Source organism: Vidua chalybeata, chromosome 7 (assembly GCF_026979565.1).
Source record: "Vidua chalybeata isolate OUT-0048 chromosome 7, bVidCha1 merged haplotype, whole genome shotgun sequence".
Taxonomy (NCBI): Eukaryota; Metazoa; Chordata; class Aves; order Passeriformes; family Viduidae; genus Vidua; species Vidua chalybeata.
Window position 1 is genome coordinate 28,518,872 of NC_071536.1, and position 18,128 is coordinate 28,536,999.

General features: G+C 41.0%; 1 protein-coding gene across 1 annotated transcript in view; it reads right to left on the minus strand.

Annotated features, from left to right (window-relative positions):
* Nucleotides 1–18,128, minus strand: part of ADCY5 (adenylate cyclase 5) — a 205,857-nt gene that overhangs the window by 20,675 nt on the left and 167,054 nt on the right. Inside the window, exons 10-13 of the mRNA XM_053947976.1 lie at nt 10,202–10,224; nt 5,529–5,673; nt 3,796–3,893; nt 922–1,009 (exon numbers count right to left, since the gene is read on the minus strand). Coding sequence (XP_053803951.1) covers nt 922–1,009; nt 3,796–3,893; nt 5,529–5,673; nt 10,202–10,224 — 354 coding nt within the window. The remainder of the gene's footprint in view (nt 1–921; nt 1,010–3,795; nt 3,894–5,528; nt 5,674–10,201; nt 10,225–18,128) is intronic.

Below are 18,128 nucleotides of genomic sequence, written 5' to 3' on the forward strand. Positions count from 1 at the left end.
AAAGACATGTAAGGTGCAAGTCTGTCAAGAGCACCCACATTCAACTGTTGAAAATGGCACAGAGAAGATAATTAAAGTGAGACAAATCATCTGCTTGACATTATCCATTATCCCACTGTTTCTTCTGCTGGAAACATGATGCTACTGAGCTATTTTATTCCAGGCACTGAGGAACAAAGCTGAGCTTGGGCTAAGGAACCACAATCTGAGCGTGTTCTATGTTCAGACACTTCTAGACTAGAAGGATCCCTAAACCTGAAACACATCAATGTTTTTAAAAGAAACACCTTTGAGTGAAATGGATGAGCACAGCACCCTTCCCACAGTGCTCACTGCCAATTTACCACAGGCTGACAAGAAGAATTAATATGTTTTTGGACTTCACACAAAGTATTTCTTTTCTGATCAAAGCTAGCTACAAGAAAGAGCCCAGTGAATGTTGGAAGCTCTGCACACTCATGTGAGAAAGGCTGATAAAATTCTATATGTTTATGGCTTTTACTTCCCACCAGGACATTTTTCCTTGATGATATTCTGCTTCTGATTATCTGCCTACCCAAACACGCATATGCAGCAGGGCCAGTACACAGGCGACTCTGCAGGAAGTTTACAGGGAGGAAATGAATGGCCAGGGTTTGGTCCCACATTGGAAAATGTGCTCTTCTTATATCAATATGAGAGTGTCTGCAGGGGAGTTAATAGACATGCAGATCCACAGAGTGATTACTTCTTGCTGAGCTACAGAGATGCCAACCCTAACATCTGTTTGCAATTCATTCTGCCTTATCAAAGGCTTTTTCTGTAACCCTTATCACACAGTGTGGAAAGGATGGCTAACAAAACACCCTCTGTTAGCTGAAGAAGCAGATTGCTGATCTGGTTATCTTAGGCAGAGGACTACAAAGAAACCACAGTACTCACCTTTACACAGGAGTAAATGACTGAAACAAACACCACTGTGGTCAGGATCAGGAAACAGGTCAGGTAAAATCCCAGCATAAATGTAGAGCTGAAATCAAGGAGAGGTTTGGTTGGTTTTGTTTTGGTTTTTAAAAGCACATTGTATAGAACAGCTACGGCTCAGCTCTCCAGAGCACATTTGTACAAGCTATGACACACTGCACAGGCTTTCCAATTAGGATAGCTGTAGGAGACACAAGGTGCCTTGAATACCAACAGATACTCTGGCCTATTTAGAATTATTCAGACAGGCTGCAGAACAGAGAATGCTGCATCTTTTACAGCAATCACCTTCCTGCTGGGGTGACAGAGGTGGGACTGGAAAACATTTCGTGCACTAGAGGAGGTGACAGAACAACTTGTTGTGGCAGGTCAGCCCCCAGCTGGCTGTGGGCAGGGCACCCCTGGGAAGGAAGGCAGGCTGAGTGCTGCTAGGTGGGAATAATCTCAGTGGGAATCACTTCCTGTCTTGCACATGGAATGTCTGTGCAGCACCACTCTCTGTGCTCTGTGTCGTGCATGGGATGTGAGCAACCACAGCATTAGGATAGTCAGGGATAACAGCCATCTTGAGAGGTTGAGAGGTTCCTGCTCCTCCCAACTTTGCAGTACAAAGAGAATTCCAGGGCCAACTTTGTACTGTGAATTTTCATCTGTTTTCCTCACGAAGATATTCAACACCAATTTCCCAGTGATTGGTCTCAGTGTGACAGGATGGGACCCCTCCCAGGAGTCAGCCTTGTTCATAATCTAAAGGAAGTATTCTTGCAATGTGACATTGAGGGCAACAACACCAAAGCCAGCTGGTCTCTGTGTTCTTTCATGACTACTAAGATAATTGTACTTGCTAATTCACTGTTTGAACCTTTTCACTTTTTTGAGCCTTAGGAATTACTCCTAAAGAGGAGTAATTCCTCTTTATCATAATAAATTGACACTGACATTCTGTCTCTGTTTTCAAATTCGGATTCCATGGTATGTCTTTCATGAAGTTCTGATGGTGACACATCACCACACCTGTGGTTTCAGCTGGTGCTCAATAAAAGACCAAAGCTATGCAACTGAAATATAAGGAAAAACAAAGCAAAAATGAAGGGAAGTGTATCTGACCTACAGTTAAGATATAGGATTTTATTTATTCTTGAACCAAATCACCTTTCAGACAGGCCAGGCTGACTAAGGACACTTCAGAACTTGCAGAAAAAAAACAAAAACAAACCAAACCAAACCAAACCAAAACAAAAAAACCCCAAACAAACAAAAAAACCACACACACACAAAAAAAAAACACACACAAAAAAAAAAATAAACAACCACCCTTCTTATGGGCAGCATGGAAGGAGTCTGAACAGCACAACATTTACACCACACTGCCATAAGGGATTGGCTCCTGCATAATACAAAGGAGGCAGCCATATGGTTGACACACAAGAGAAATTGTCAAGTTGTCATTTAAATGTTAAACTGGGTTTTATGGAGACAGCATAGTGGCTGCTTAGGGAGTTTGATGAGAAACACAAGGCTGGTAGAGGGCCTCTGCAGGTGTGAAGTTATGACAGCAGTATTTAGAAGTCCAAAGTGTAAGCCCCTGTTAAATTAGTTACTCTCAGAGAACATTTCTGGATGTAATTAACATTACATGAATTGCTGGGAATTATCTAGTTCCAATTTTGAACCTCTTTCAGCTTCACTTGCAGTTTCCCAAAGCAGACCTGTCTGTTTACATAGTGCATTTGTCCTGATATTATTTTGCTGATTCAATCCTTCTGTGAGCACTTGTGCCTGGGAGAGTGAACAACAAACATCAGACTATGTGTTATTTCTGTGACCTTCTGAATATCTGATCTGAACACTACAAACCAATCTCTACTCCAAAAAGATCTGTGGTGGGAACAGATGTAGAAAACAGTTGTAATGGCATAAAATAGGGCTGGAGCTCTCTTTAGGGACAATTTTTTGTCTTCTTGTAAGGAAGATAAATTTGGAGCATTTTCAGAGCTTCTGTGATCTTGTTCTTCAGTTTAAAAATTACTAACTCCAAATTTATTTCCAACACAGCATTGCTCAGTGAATGGTGTATTATTGCTACTAAACCAGAGCATAGGAAATACCCACATGCTGTAATTTTAAGTGACTTTTAAAGAACTCTTTGAGGAGTCCCATTTCTGCAGAGCTCACTGCTGGAAAAGATACAGTGGGCCAAGGGCACTGTGCCCCACAGCCCTGAGGAGCTTATGCCACTCTTGCCTAGGAAAAGAAATGACTGCAACCCTCAAACCAGGACCAAGCCTCAAGCTCAGACATGTCCAGCTCAACCTCCTCTCTACCTCTCCTCTTGGCCCAGCTGCTCTGAGCCCAGAAGAATAAATGTATGAGAGATTATCCTCATTTGCTAAGCAGATCCTGAGACCTCAGTGCTCTGAGCAATGAGGCTGTGATGAGTTTTCACCTCCCTGTCCCAATGTGTTTAGATAAGAGGGCAGTCCAGCCTTGTGCTGTGAGTGTGTGCTATGCCTTGGTAGGCAATCCTTCCTACTCAGTGATATTTGTTTTCCACAGGCTTATAAATGTGCTGAACTGAATTTCCTAAGATGGAGGTAAATTATAAGAGAAATCACTTTGGGAAAACAGAAATCCTCACATGCCAGTGAGGAGGTTTTAATCTGCACTAGAAATGGGTGAAAACAATAAGCACTGTGCATCACTTGAACATGAATTATTCAAGGATTTTTCTCTTCCCCTTGGAGTTCTGAATTTTCAAGGAAAAAACAAAGAAAAGTATGCTGGAATAGAGGAGGGGAGCAGATGGGAGCAAAGGGATGAAAGGGTACTCACTGCGGCACGATTATGATTTGAACAAAGCAGATGAAGAGGAAGACTAGGGAGGCACAAGCCACATAGGCTCCAAACCTGTCATCCACCTGCTTGGAGTACTGCAAAAAACCACAGTTATTATGTTAGTGGGAAGTTTGGCTGGCTGCCTTCTGTCCACAAAAACTTCTTACTTGCTTTTTGTCTAGGTCCTTGGAAAGCAGTGCTGGTAGGAAACAAATTCCCAACTCCCCTTTTCCCCTGGCAATCTGCAAGGGCTTGAACAGGCCCAAAGGCCAGGGAAGAAATCCACAGAGCTGGGTGAAGAGAGGATTCACCAACTGCCCCTTGCACGAGAGGAACAGAAATGGATTAACTGGGACCAAGATTCTAGGTCACTGTCATCAGACCTAAACTTCTTGCATGGGAAGTTTCCTCCAAGAGGGACAAACGCTGCTAATGAAAACACCTTGCATTTCATGCAGATGACTTGACTCGTTCTAATGGCAGTGCAAGGCTGCTGTGGTTTTCACACAGTCACTCCTTCCAACTTCTTGTCAACGTATCGGCCACGTGGGAGCTGCACCCGATTCCCAAAGATGCTTTATTTAGCTTGAAGCTCAGTTCTCAGCACAGACCGTATCAGTGTTTGAACCACAAAATAAAAGGTGCTCTGAACAGGTGAACCGCTAATTTCCCTGGCAGTTTTCAGCTATAAAATTGAAGAGGAGGAGTGGGGGGAAATTACATGCTCGAGCTTTTATCCAGTCCCACACTGATTCATTGAACAGCTGTAAATCCTGAAAAGCTCTGCTTTTGTAATAGGTAGTCATTCTTGTCAAGGAAAGACTGTTTCTAAATAAAATTATAAAATAATTAGTGCAAACTTATTATGAAGTGTTTTCCATGGAATAATGAGTTTAACCCAAAGACCACTCAAGCATCCTAAGGTTATGTGCTTGAATAAAAAAAAAGAAAGAAAAAAAGGATTACTTTCTTTGTGCAATTAAACCCACCATTTCTTATGGTACCTTTAATAATGTCATCCAGATACCTCTAGACTTAGACTTGGAAATTTAACTTTGCAGCCATCTAGAGCTGATGGTAGCTGATAGTCTCTACTATATCGTCAGGGAAATGATCTTTGCCTGACAGCACTATCTGAAACCAAATCAGGAAGAAATCAACTGCTCATGAGCTTTAGGTCTGTTATTCCCCTTTCTCACATTTGTGGGATAGAGAACAATTTCTTGCTTAAAATGGGCTCCCAAAAATATCCAGAGTACAGACTGCATCCCAATGAGCCTGATTAATACCTGGGGCTCTTTGTGGGGATATAGGGCAGGGAAAAGTTCCTCCAGAGGTGTTTCAAAGCTTAGGTAGGCTGAAGTGGGCTTCTCCCGTGATTTGAAGGAGATAAGGGGTGACTGCAATCTTGGTTTGGAGTCTCAAAGTCAGAGAAACAATCTGGTTTACTCTAGATTCCCTTTACTGCTTATCACTGCATATTCATATGTGTCTGATAGAAATGGCTTCTTTTTCCTGGACAGTGCTCCCTTCAGATGGCTGTGGTTTTTTTAGGAGAAGTTACATTAAGGTTTCCATGAAGAAGCATGGATTTTTCAAGGTCACCACCCGACCTCCAGCACCCAAACCACAGCTTAAACCCTAGATATAAAAGCCTGACCTTCTGCAGGAGAATTAAAACTCCTAACAAGCCTGCCTGATGCACTGCACTGGTTTTTGGACAGCGTTACCTTTTTCTCCAAGTCAGGCTCCCTGAATGTTAAGAGGAATTTGCGCACGTGCTCGGAGCGTAACCGATCGATGCTTCTGGCGTCGATGGCCCGGCCCAGAAACTCATCCACTTCATCCTCTGGGTTCATACTCTCCTGGGTGCTCCTGAGGATGTCATGAAAAGGGAGCATAAGACACAAGATAATTTCTGCCTCTGCACCGTGTGTTATTGCAGTGTATAATGAGCTGGAGGTTAATGGCATTTTGCCTATGACAGCTTCAACAGGGAAAGGGACTGGGAGCAGAGAGGGGAGTGGTATCAGCTCTAGAGCTCACTGCCAGTCCCAAGTCATTATTATTACAAGGCTTCTATTTATTTGCCCTTTTTCTATACTACATCTGCTTCTTTGCACTCAGGTCTCATTTCCACCTCTCATTATCTAAAACCACTTGGTAGCCTCCTTCCCCTTGTCCTCTGACTTATTCTTCCCTGCACTGCTGTACTGTTGTAGCTGTTAGTGTCTGCACTGAAAAAATGATTTATGCATCCAGTCATATTTTTTGCTTTCTAATAACAATTTCTGTAAATATTACTATGAAAATGTACAAACTTCAACAAGTCTCCCTTCTTGAGAAAAAAATTCTTTACAGAACAAACATTTGGGGAAAAAAAGTGGCCTGACTCACTCCCCTTCACACAGTTACTTATGAGTATAAAGCACAAAACAGAAAGAAAAATCTGTTTACAAGATTTTTACAAGATCTGTTTACAAGATTTTCCTTTACTTAAGGAAAGGTTGCAAAAGAAAAAAGCAACAGAAGAAAAAAATACAAATTAGATTCTGCTTTCTAAATATGTGGAAAAATATTATAATCTTTTGTGTCACTTTTTTTCTGAATCTCTGCTATAGCTTCAGAAAAATGAAGCCGATTTTCAAAAACTGTTGAGAAAAAAATAACACTCTAAACTTAATTGTCCTGAGGCATTTTGCACTGAGGATTAGGAAACCTGAAACACCCTCCCACATTCTAGTTATTTTTAAAATCTAACAGTATTTTAATGACTTGATGCTGTCACTTTAATGGCTTGCCCTCAGATGAGCTATAGGCAGAAATTAAAAGCCAATCCTGAGGCGCTGTTTTTCTGCTTTGCTTGCATGATTGCCCAGGTTATCCCCAGGGTTTGCCAATAGTTATCCACTGAAATTGCCCCTCCCTTGCACTGGGGTATATTCCAGCAGATAACTATTTCTGTGTGCAAACCCCACAGTGGCACTTTGGGCTTCTGCTGTGTGACCCTCAGCTTGGGCACTCCGGAGGAAAATCCTGGGGTCTGACATGCACGATGAAAAGCTACTCTGCTTTATTTCCCTGGTTTCATTTGTACTGCACCAGAGCACACAATGCACTCTGTCTTGCAGCCAGCAGGCTCCCACAGGTAAGGCTGTGCTGGAAAGCAGCTCACAAACCAGAATGTGACTCTGTTTTAAAAGTTAAAGGTCCCTTTCCAAAAGGAAGGCTCTTTCAAAGCTTTCTGCAAAACTGGATCAGATTTTAAGAAGCCCTCTGTACCTCAACTCTTCTATGCATCTCTTGGCAAGAGAAAACTAAATTAGGTCTATCTGCTCTTTTCCATTCTACCACTCCTTGACCCAGCCAGCAAGTTGAATGTGCCTGCACCTCAGCTGGGTCATGACAGCACACCAGTGGCCATATAGCAGTTACAAGCCTAGTTTGTCACAAGGTCTAATCTCTAATTTAGCCAACCTTAGTATTTCAGAGGGGTTAGAGGAAATAGTTTTTTATTTTTGGGCTCTAGAAGTTATTTAGTTCCTAGAAATTCATATAATCAGCTTTGAAAATAAAAATGTTTTTTTCCCCTACAAGGTCAGGACATTCAATTTACTTCCTCAGAGGAAGTACATCTGCTTGAGCATTCAAGGGGGTGCTGTTCTTTTCATTCAGTCCTTGCAACGTCTTCTGGGCTCATAAAAACGAGCAAGGAAATCATTAGGCTTTGTATTTACAGAAGGTCTTCCAAGGTCCTGTGAGTTATGTACACACCTGGGCCACTCACACGTCCCCATTCCATACCACACATGGAGACGCGATGCGTTTTCCACTGGAACTGAAGCAGAGGAGGCAGCTCAGCATCTTGGCAAAGAGCAGTCAAATTTCCAGTTCCAGTCTGAAAACGCCACTCAGGAGGATGCAAAGAGAAGAACCTGGCTGCCTGGTGTCTGCCTCAGCTGCCTGCAAGTTTGTAATAGGTTTTTTTACTGCTCAGGGTGTTTCTAATACTAAAGTAACCTCCAAGGTTGCAGGCTGTGTAGAAATGCCCCTGCTGGTTTTAAATTGCCTTGCTGGGACATTGGCAGTGGGCAGCCACCCTCACACAGACTGCAGGCAAGCTCAGTCACCTCGCACAGCCTGAGCTGTTCAGGTGACTTTCACAGCCCATTGTACCCAAGCTAAATTACAGTACAGCAAGTTTGGGTACATTTGCATAAATGTAATTTTAAATTGGCATACAAAAGTTCCCTGTGCTAAGGAGTGCCCTGGAGGCAGTGCCTGTAAGTCAGAGCTGAGTTACTGCCATAGATTAATGAAATTCATATGTCAAAATGCCTTTTGATATATTGATAGCATGGTTGAGGGGGAAGGGAATGAGGATTTCAGGCTGCTGTGAAACTTCCAAAAACACATCCTAAAAGCAGTGCTGAGATTTCTTCAAATGTAGCCAACAGAAAATTGTGTCAAGGGACATGAACAGCACAAAAAGAGCTTGTAGCAACTTTTTCACTCTGCTTGCAGATGTGAACACTACCAATTAACCCAGGGATGTTGTCTTCAGAGTGGTCCAAAAATGTGCTGCTGATTTAATTACTTTCTGCCAATGCAGAGTGTGACCACTGCCAAAACTACATGTATTCCATAATTTTAAATGTTTCATGCTTAAGCTGAGTAACTAAACCTGCACTCATGCACATAAGGTTTGGTCCTGTTCTCAGGGATGTGTGCTGCCCACGTCTTCCTTTGCTGCCAGATGAAAATATTGACCCTCAGTATTTCTGCACATGAAGGAACTGCCTTAGTACTTGACATGGTTTAGGTATCTAATTTTAACCATTCTCACCATGAACACACTCTGCTAGAGATTTATTTTTGCCAAATCTTTGTACCTGAGTTAAACAGATTTCTGGATAAAGAGAATCAGGGGCAAGTAGTAACTTCTTTTGGTACTGAACAGAAATGCAAAAATCCTGAAATCTGTATAATAAGCTGGAACCACACTGAGTAAGAGAGCTCAGCTATTGGCTGCAACAGCCCAAGGAACCTTTCAAACTATAGGATGGAGAACAGATATTATGGTCCTTGGAGCAACAGAGGAGATGCTGCTCCTCAGCTGTTGGGTGACTGCTGTGGACCAGCATTGAGGCAGCTGATTTCTGTGTTTTCTTGCAGAAACTATGAGAAAAAATACTATTTCATGAGGGATACTGAAAATTTCTGTATTCCTATGAATTATTTTGTTGTAATCTGTTAACTCTTTTCTGCCCAAAGCATATCTAACACCAACAGAATTTCCCAGCATCCATACAACAGGAAACAGTGGGCCCAGAGAAACATCCCAGGGTGCACAGAGCTAAATGTTATGAAAATCCAGTTTGCAGGGAAGGGCAAGGGAAGGAGAGAATGACTCTTAATATTGCTATGTCCAAACCTATCACTTTCCTTTTCCTTTTAGGCATCTGCACTCAGTGCTCAATCACCATAATGTGAATTTTCCCACAGTTGGATGCCTAGAGCTCACAGAAGCATTGACCTGTCCCAGCTCACAGAAATCTACTCAGCCTTGACCAGCAGCAAGAGAAACGTGACAAAGAGCAACAGCAACATATTTTAGGCATCAGTCTCCTCTACTCTTGCCTAACTTGCTCTAAGCAAGCTTATAATTAATGCCATCCAGCTGGACAGAATGTGAAATTATTCTAAACACCTTCAATACAGGAAATGCTTTTGTTATATCCAGTTGTAGAATTTAAAAAGTGAATGTGTTTGGGTTTTTTCCTCCAAAGGCAATATTTCAACAATATTTCAAAATACCACTCTCATTAAATTGTTTTAACCATTCCTCTAAAGTTCTACAGGAAAAAAATGAAAACACTGCTAAAATTCGGCTGTATTTTAGAGCATGAAACTTTGAATTTAGTTTTTCAAACAAGCTATCATTTCTGAGTTGATTTTTATATGTAGAAATAAGCAATATGCAATAATGAGTAATATAAAATATATGAAAATAAAATCAGAAACCATACAGCCATTTCAATTCATACATGAGCCTTTCCTATTGGAGATGTCCAACATTTACATATACTTTAGAGGAAGATTTTGTCTTGGGTTATTTTCAAAGAGTGGAGATTATTTGGGGCAAGGGGAAGTGCAGCGAAAGCATTTTAATTATAAAAGCAAGTTAGCCACCAAACAAATAAATGTTTTGAGGGCAGTGGCTGTTCTGAATGCACATCAGTCAATCCTGTGCCTTCAACCGGCTGTCCCTCCAGGACAAACCTCTGGGGAGTCCAAGCATTATTTTTGGCTTCCGGGCATCAATTTTTGTCCTTTTTTAATATGAGAAAAAGATCCCAAATGTGTAAACATAACAATGTATGACAGAAGTAAATTTGCTTACTTGTCCTTGGGGTCCTCGAAACCCTGAAAGAAAGGAAAAGGGCACAAGGGTGAGCAAACAGGCTGACCTTGAGAATACAAAGCATCCCGGGAACGGCATTTCACAGGGGACTTTTCAGGACACTCATTTGTTAGGTGTGGATGGACAGCTTTTCCCACCCACAACAATATTTTGTGCAGCCCTGCCAGCAGGCAGACAGAGCAGCTTTGGAAAAACACACTCCTTCAGATATAAATTCATGGAAGTGCAGATAAAGGAAATGTTTCAGCTGACTGCTGGCACACTTTATTTCAGGTGTCTTCTTTTTAGCAGCCACCATTACAAATGATACAATGGAAAATGTACTGATTCTATAGCTGCGGATGTATTTTACTTGAAACAAAACTCAACCTCTGTATTCAGCAAGGCTGCATCTCTTAATGTCAAGGCTCAGCTAAGGGCAATGGATGCATTTTGGTTTTCATCTCTCCCAGGGGTCTCCCTGCTCCTCCCCTCATCACATGCACGCACAGAACATGCTTTCTTGAATAAGATTTCAGGAATTACTTATAATATTTGCAATAGCCCAAATAGTCACAATTATTTCAGGACCACCTGAATTGATTAAGTATTTATGACTCATCCATAGTTTTAATGGCTAGAAGGCCTTAGATAAAATTTTATATGGAGGCATAAGTTCTTATGTTTAGCATTAACATACCTAACAGACCAAATTACATCAAAATTGCCATTTTGCATGGGCTGAAACAAAATGTGCCCTCTGACATCTTGGCTTAAATTTAACTGTAGTCAAGAAAAATTGTATATTTGACAAGTAGGGTCAAATACTCAGGCACAGAGTTTGTACCCTGTGTTCCAAAACACAAAACAAATGTAGCTGGGAGATATGAAGAATTGCTTTTGTTTTTCTCCCAGAGACCTCAGGCCAAAACTGCTCAGGGCACGTGAGGATATTCCAGCTGCTGGACCTGCAGCAGCAACCAGCTCTGGGGGCAGCACACTGAGATCCATCCTGACTGTGGAAAATCAAACATCTTTGTGCAAAAGTCTTCCCACAGCTGCCTTGTCCAAAACCATCAGAAACAACAACATTGACCAGATACTAAATGAGAACAGATTTTGCCCTTGAAGTGAGTTAGCAATGTGGCCACATGGCAGAAGAAAAGCCAACACACCAGCTTTGCCAGAGGGAAAAAGTGAGGTCTGTCACTCAGGTCAGCAGCCAGGACTGTGATTCACTGAGAGAGCAATTCCCATTTTTACATACTCTGTTTCAGACTAAAACCACACTCCTAAACAAAAACTGCCACTTCAACTTAACCCATCAGAAATCCATATCAAGGAATTCTCTCAGTCCCATGTCACAACCACCAGCAGATTCATTGGGAAGAAGGAAGTAGTAATGTTGATTCAAAGTTAGCATGTCCAGTTATCCAAGCCAAAAAAAAAGTACTTTCTGATTTCATGTTAAAGAGTGATCATTCAACTTTGTGTTGTGTGGTTTTTCCTTCTTCTTTTGCCTACTTATTTTACAGTTGTCAGAAATATCGGATTTATTTATTTATCCTCTAAGTAATCCTACAACACAGTGCCAAAACTGAAAGCTCACTGATTAATCATGGAGACTGCTCACTAATTTGTGTGGTGTCATAGTCAGTTAGGCTGAAAAAAAAAAAAAAATCATCTGAGCATGAATAGCTACCAGCCAAGAAATAAGCAGAGGGAAGGGATGAGAAAACAGCCAGTACTTTATTAGATAGATATCAAGGTCACATTTTCAAGCTTAGCCAGTTGGGAACAGGATGACTGACTGCAGTGGGAGAGTCCCCTAAAATGGTCTGATTTTCACAACCACCTGTGAAACCATCCATCCCACTGAATTCCTCAAACTAAACACAGAACTCACACTTCTGCCTTCGAGATGCACAAGTGTGAGGACACAGGCTGACCAGGTCAAGTTACTAGAACACCTCAGCAAGCACATCCCCAAAAAATTCCCCAATATTTCAAGTGTGGAATAATATTTAACTGGCCATTTATAAGGGTGAACACTTAATACATATGGAGTTTGATTCTGCCCTGTTTCTCTCCCTCAACAAAACTGTTACAAGGAAAGTTTCTAAAATAAACGATAATTAATTGATCTAGCTTTTCAATTTACAATACTAAATTGTGCTTGAAATTCTGGAAATTATTCTTGCTGGTAAGTCAAATTAAATTGGTGCTTCAAAACTAAAGACCAAAAAAATACATATTTCAAGTAAAGTAGAAAAGAAAAAGACTATCACATTTTCTTTCCTGGATCTTCATTTAACAAGGCTAAATATTTAAGAGTGACTTGAACTTTAATTAGAGAGAATCAGTTGAAAATTAAATGTTGTAGGAACCTGTTTAAGTTAAGCAAATTAAATGATTCACTTCAAACGCTCCCATTTCATACTGGAGATTCTTCAAGCAAAATTGCCAAAGATGGAATTGTTATAGAGAAAGGTCTGTGGGATTATTTTAGGAAAAAAATCCTTAAACACAGCTTCTTAAAACTTGGTCATTTATTACAGGATATCTTTCTTATTTGCGCTGGAAGACTCTGCCAGGATATAGAGCAAACACACCTCTAGGATCTGTGACCAGAGATTTTCCTCCCTCTCCACTAAAGCATCTAAGTTCCAATCACTCACCAAGAAGCCTTTCAGGCAGAGGAGGCAATCAGGTGCTCAGGGTCATGCTGCCCACCCTGCTTTGGGCTGGGAGGGAAATTTCCCCCTGGGTTTTGGTTGATGTGCACTCACCTCCTCCACTCTTGTGAGCATGCTCAGTTCATTGAAAAATCTGCACTTCAAATTATTTCCTTCCCCTTGCACAAGGCTTGAGCACTAATGACATTGGTCTTTTTTTTCCTCTACACAGCTGGCAAATAGTTTAGTATTTCCAGGAGTCCGATGTTTTGCTCCAGTTAAAGCCCTTGGCTCAGAGTAAGGCTGCTCCCATCAGTTGCAATGGTCTGTGTTACACACAGGATAAACACACAACCAAGCCTGCAGGAATAGGGTCTAGATGGATTTTTCTTCATTCTTATTCATTATCTGCTAGCCAAACTTCCAAACTCAAGAGAAATACAAGGGGCTAAAGGCACTGTCCAGCACCCCTCATGTCATCCACTGGAGGTTGGACAGCTGGGCTGGGGCTGGGCTCAGCCTGTTTGGGTACTGCTGCACAGAGATACATCAAAATTGGCATTTCTGCACAAACATATACAGAAATCTGAGCTCCCCAGAAAAAAAAAAAAAAGCTGATAAAAATGAGGTGCCTATGAGGAGCCTATCATTTAGGAGAGGGGGTGTAAAGGGATAGGAAGAGAAACAACCAATTCCTGGAGTTAAGAAAATGAATCCCCTCTTGACTGCTTATGGATTTGTACCCAGCAGGCTGAAACAATACCAGTGGTTTTCTAGGGAGCTATGAAGAAAAGGTTGGGAATTGTCAGCAGGATGAAAATGACAAAAGTGATGATGGCTACAAGAATCGGGCAGATAGGAGTTCGCAGGAGCTCAAGAATAGCTCCATAATCCTGATTATAAAGTAGCCCTTGTTCAGGCCAAAATTCCTTTTCTCTAGAAGGGATCATAAGGCATGAGATAGGTCTTATCACAGTACTAATGGACTGCTGCACATAGGACCTCATGCAAATTTTATTCAGTCTCATTTTAAATATCCCTGATACTGGTGTTTTTCTCATTCCCTCGGGAAGCTGTATTACTCTGCCATCAGATTGCAAAAGCAAAGGTAATAGCATTTAATAATTGCTCTGAGACTAAGACAGTCCTCTCTTTGACTTCAGGAACAACCCAAATTCAGCTGAATCAACTCCTTTAAAGGCTCTGCTCTTTTGTCTTTTCTACAGGAGATTATTTGAAAAGCCTTATTGTTTTATGGCAGGTCAGGTGACTCAGAATCTACACTGACATCCTCAGTGGGAGTAGATGTGCAGGAGGAAGAAAAGAGGGACTGTTATATTACTGCATCTGTCCCTTTGGCCCCAAGGCTTACTACTTTATGGGGGATATTTTATGAATATCTATTGTGCTAAAAGCTCATATGACTGCCATCTCTCTGCTTGACTTCTAAATTAACTAAGCCCTTTTCTTTGAAGATTAAAACTGATTCCTTAAATAGAATGACAAAGTGTTTGTCAAAGACATGACAAGCTGATTGTTACACCATAACACTTCAAATCAAGAACGATTAGAAATAATAATTCTAACTTCACGAACATTGTCTGTAATTATTAACATATCGTAAATATGCAAAGAGAAGTGGAATAGATTGCATATGCTTTTAACTTTTCATTAAACTCCAAAAATAAGGCAGTAGAAGGGCTGATGAGCTTCATGACCTTCTTAATGGCAATTTGTGTGGGAAGCATAAATTCTACCCTTAAAAACTTCATTCTCAATTCCAGCAAAAATCTTAAGAGCAAAAATGACAAAAAAACCTAATTTTTCTTGCCCTGTTTTCATCCCAAGAACAAAGTCAAAATGGAACTTACATGATGTTAAAGCAGAAATTGAAGTAACTTTGGACTTAGGGACAAAATGAGCTTTGTAAGACTTAAGGCAAACTTGCAGAGGTGCTTCCCAGAGACAGTGACCATGGAAAACAGAAAGGGAGAGTGACAGGCTGAGAGTAGATGTTCTTAAAAACAAACCTGTTTTGGCTCTACCACAAAACTAATTATTCACATCTATTTTCAGCACTGCTGTCCCTTCTGCTTTGTCCCTGTGGTCAAAAAGACAAGGCTATGAAGATAGATGCTGTCAGGTGTAAATGCAGAAACAAAACTGAAGGACTTCAAAGCACTCAAGCCAAAAATAACACAATTTCTGTTTCCAGAGTCCAGAAAGAATAAAGCCTGATAGGAAGGATATTTAACAAGCATCAAAGTGCAGAACAACAGACTGGCAGAAAACCAGTTTATGAGACAAATTAAATGATGAGTGTGTCTGCTATAGCTGGAACACAGACTAATGAGGTCTGAAAAGGAAAGCTGAAGTGCTCCTTTTCTGCAGCCCACCTCACTTGATAAAAAGACTTTCATTCCATGGCACTCGTCACAGATGATGAAACCCTCTGTTTTCTTCAACTCAAAATGATTCTGTAGACAGTCCTCAGCTAGCAGACCAGACCTGGCCAATGCCATGAATTAATCTGAGCCATCAGATTTAAATCTATGGATCACAAGAGGTTACTTTGGTTGAAATAGGCTTTCTTTACCTCACTTTTAATTAACTTCTGGCTCTGAACTCACACCTCTGCAAAGTGCAGGTTGCTCACAGTTTTCTGTGAACTCTGAATCCAAATTTCTCCAGTCCAAAGGTCACATTTTCAAGTGAAATGGTTTCTGATTCTGTGCCTCATTTGTGACCAGTTTTTAAAACTTGCAAAGCAGACATAAAAATAAGCAGTCCTAGAAATGCTCTGAATCAGTTCCTGGCTCCATAATCTCTGCCCTTCCATGTCTACTCTCCAAACAATGATAATCACGACAAACTTCTCCAGAAACTACTGTCAGCATTCTAATCAGATGCAGACAGACTGGATCCAAGCCTAACCAGCCTTAATTGAAATTGCCCACTGGTGCTGGCCAGAGCTGCTCACCCTCTCTGAAGCCCAGAGCCAAACCTGCTGACCTGCAGCCTTTTGACATTAAGGCAAATGTCAGCGTTGCCTTATTGCCTGCTTGAGGAAGCTTTGGAAATCATTCTGGAAAGTGCCACAAATCCACCTGTGCAATGCTTCCATGAACATTGGAGGAAGTGTTTCTGTGAATAAAAGGGACTTGTATATTTATTTCTGCAGGCTAAATTTAGTCCAAATCAAAACCAGTCTGACACATTTTAGTACTGTCTCAATCAAATGACCTTTCCCATATGAGTAAAATTTATTCTAGAAAAGGGCACTGAATGGTGGAAAAATTATCAGTGCACGGCTTGCAAGCAAATATCAAACTCTGTCTAGATTTCTCAATAGTAGCTGCAGATCTGCTGTTGCATTGATTAGTTCTTTAAAAGAGGGATTCTTATCCCTCTTTTAAAGAAGTAATCAAGGATGATTGCAATTCCTGATCAACTAGAATAGAAGGCTAGCAGATGAGGATACAAAACACTGTAAAGCCTCTGACAATTTGGGCACTGTACATTGTCCTCCCACTCATTTATATGAGATCCCATGGATCACGTGAATCAGGCAAACCCTTTTTCCAGGTGAGCACCAAAGCAATTACACAGCATAACTGCTGGATGGGATTCCTCCCCTTGCTGTTTGAGAGCTAACAAAACCAAATTGGCTCTATAAAACCCAGACTAGACTAACAATTTCCTCCTAGATCTATAGCAATATGTGGAGATTACAGCAGAAAGGATTTTGAGAGTTTCTCCCTGCTTGATTACGAGTTAGATTACTACAATACCAGTGAAAAAATAGTGGGTCAAATTCTGCTCCACTGGGGGCCCCTGTCCAGCTTTGCTGACGTCAGGGTTGCAATTACCAGATTTAGCAGATGATTGCTGGAAAAGAGGATAATGATGACCTGCAGTTAAATGAAACCTTTCGAAGGAGGGTGAACCCTCAGTGCCTAATTCATGGACTTCTTAAATCCAATTCTCTTTGACAGAGCTGACTGAGGAAAATTTGTCCTATGGAGCTTTTATTTTCAATTTTAATTGTTTCTGATATTTAAGAGGTAGAATTGGCACAGAACCAGCTATGGCATCTGTTCCACTGAGGCACCTGTACCTCAGTTTTGATTTCCAAGTACCAAGATCTATTGTAAGGGCAACTTGGAGACATAAAGAGAGGAAATGAGCTATATTTACAATGCAAAATGTAAAGAACTGTTTGATTTAGAACAGGGGGAACAGGACAAAGAATTATTTTATCATTGAATGACCCTGCTGGTAGATGAGTGTTGTTTCATTAGAAAATAAACACCAAGCAATCAAATATCATGTAGAAGGATGTGCAGAGCTCTGAGCAGCACCACAAAGAATCAGGCAGCACCTACCTGAAAGAGCTTGTTTTCTTTATCATGCCAGCCATATCCTGGATCCATTTTTATAATCTTGTCTCACATCTTTAACATCTGCATGCAGTAATATTTCCTACACATATATAATCTCTACTTGATTTTTACTTTGTAACTAACATCAACTTCATACACAATTTCACTGCAAATTAAATGGTTCATTAGCTGTACTCAGACTCATGACAGAAGCATGATCAGACTGAAACCAGCATTGCAATCTTCAGGGCTTCCTCTTTCTGTTCCTAAACTTCCTAATGTTAAACATTTTCAGCAGCTGCAAAATGAAAGGAAATCTGCCAGATATCTACATGGCACTCAGTAATCCCATTAGCCACTCTGCTCATATTTGATTGTAACTCAGAGGTACCTGCTTCTGAAGCAAACCTTCCCCAAAGCATGCACCAGTGAAACAAGCTAAGCTGTCATAGCAGCCAATGTAAAACAAGGAGGATGGCTGTGTGGCAGCCTTAAGATCCAACAGCAGGACTTCCCACAGATGATTAGAACTCATGACACAATTAATGCCTTTTTTTCTTTCTTTTTTTTTTTTTTTTTGGAAGCCAGACAGAATCCGGCTGTGTCAAGTCTGGTTATAAGACCTCAAAAAAGTCCAACATATTCTGGGCAGCACTCCTGATGTGAGAATGTCAACATGGTACTGTTGTACAGGGAATTGAAGGGACATTTTGTGATTTAATGTCTAACATGAAAAGTTTTGGATGCCCCTTCCCTGGAATTGTTTAAGGCCAATCTGGATGGAGCTCTGAGAAAGTTGTCTAGGGAAAGGTGTCCCTTTCTACAACCAGGGGGTTGGAATGGGATGATTTTTTATGTCCCTTTCAACCC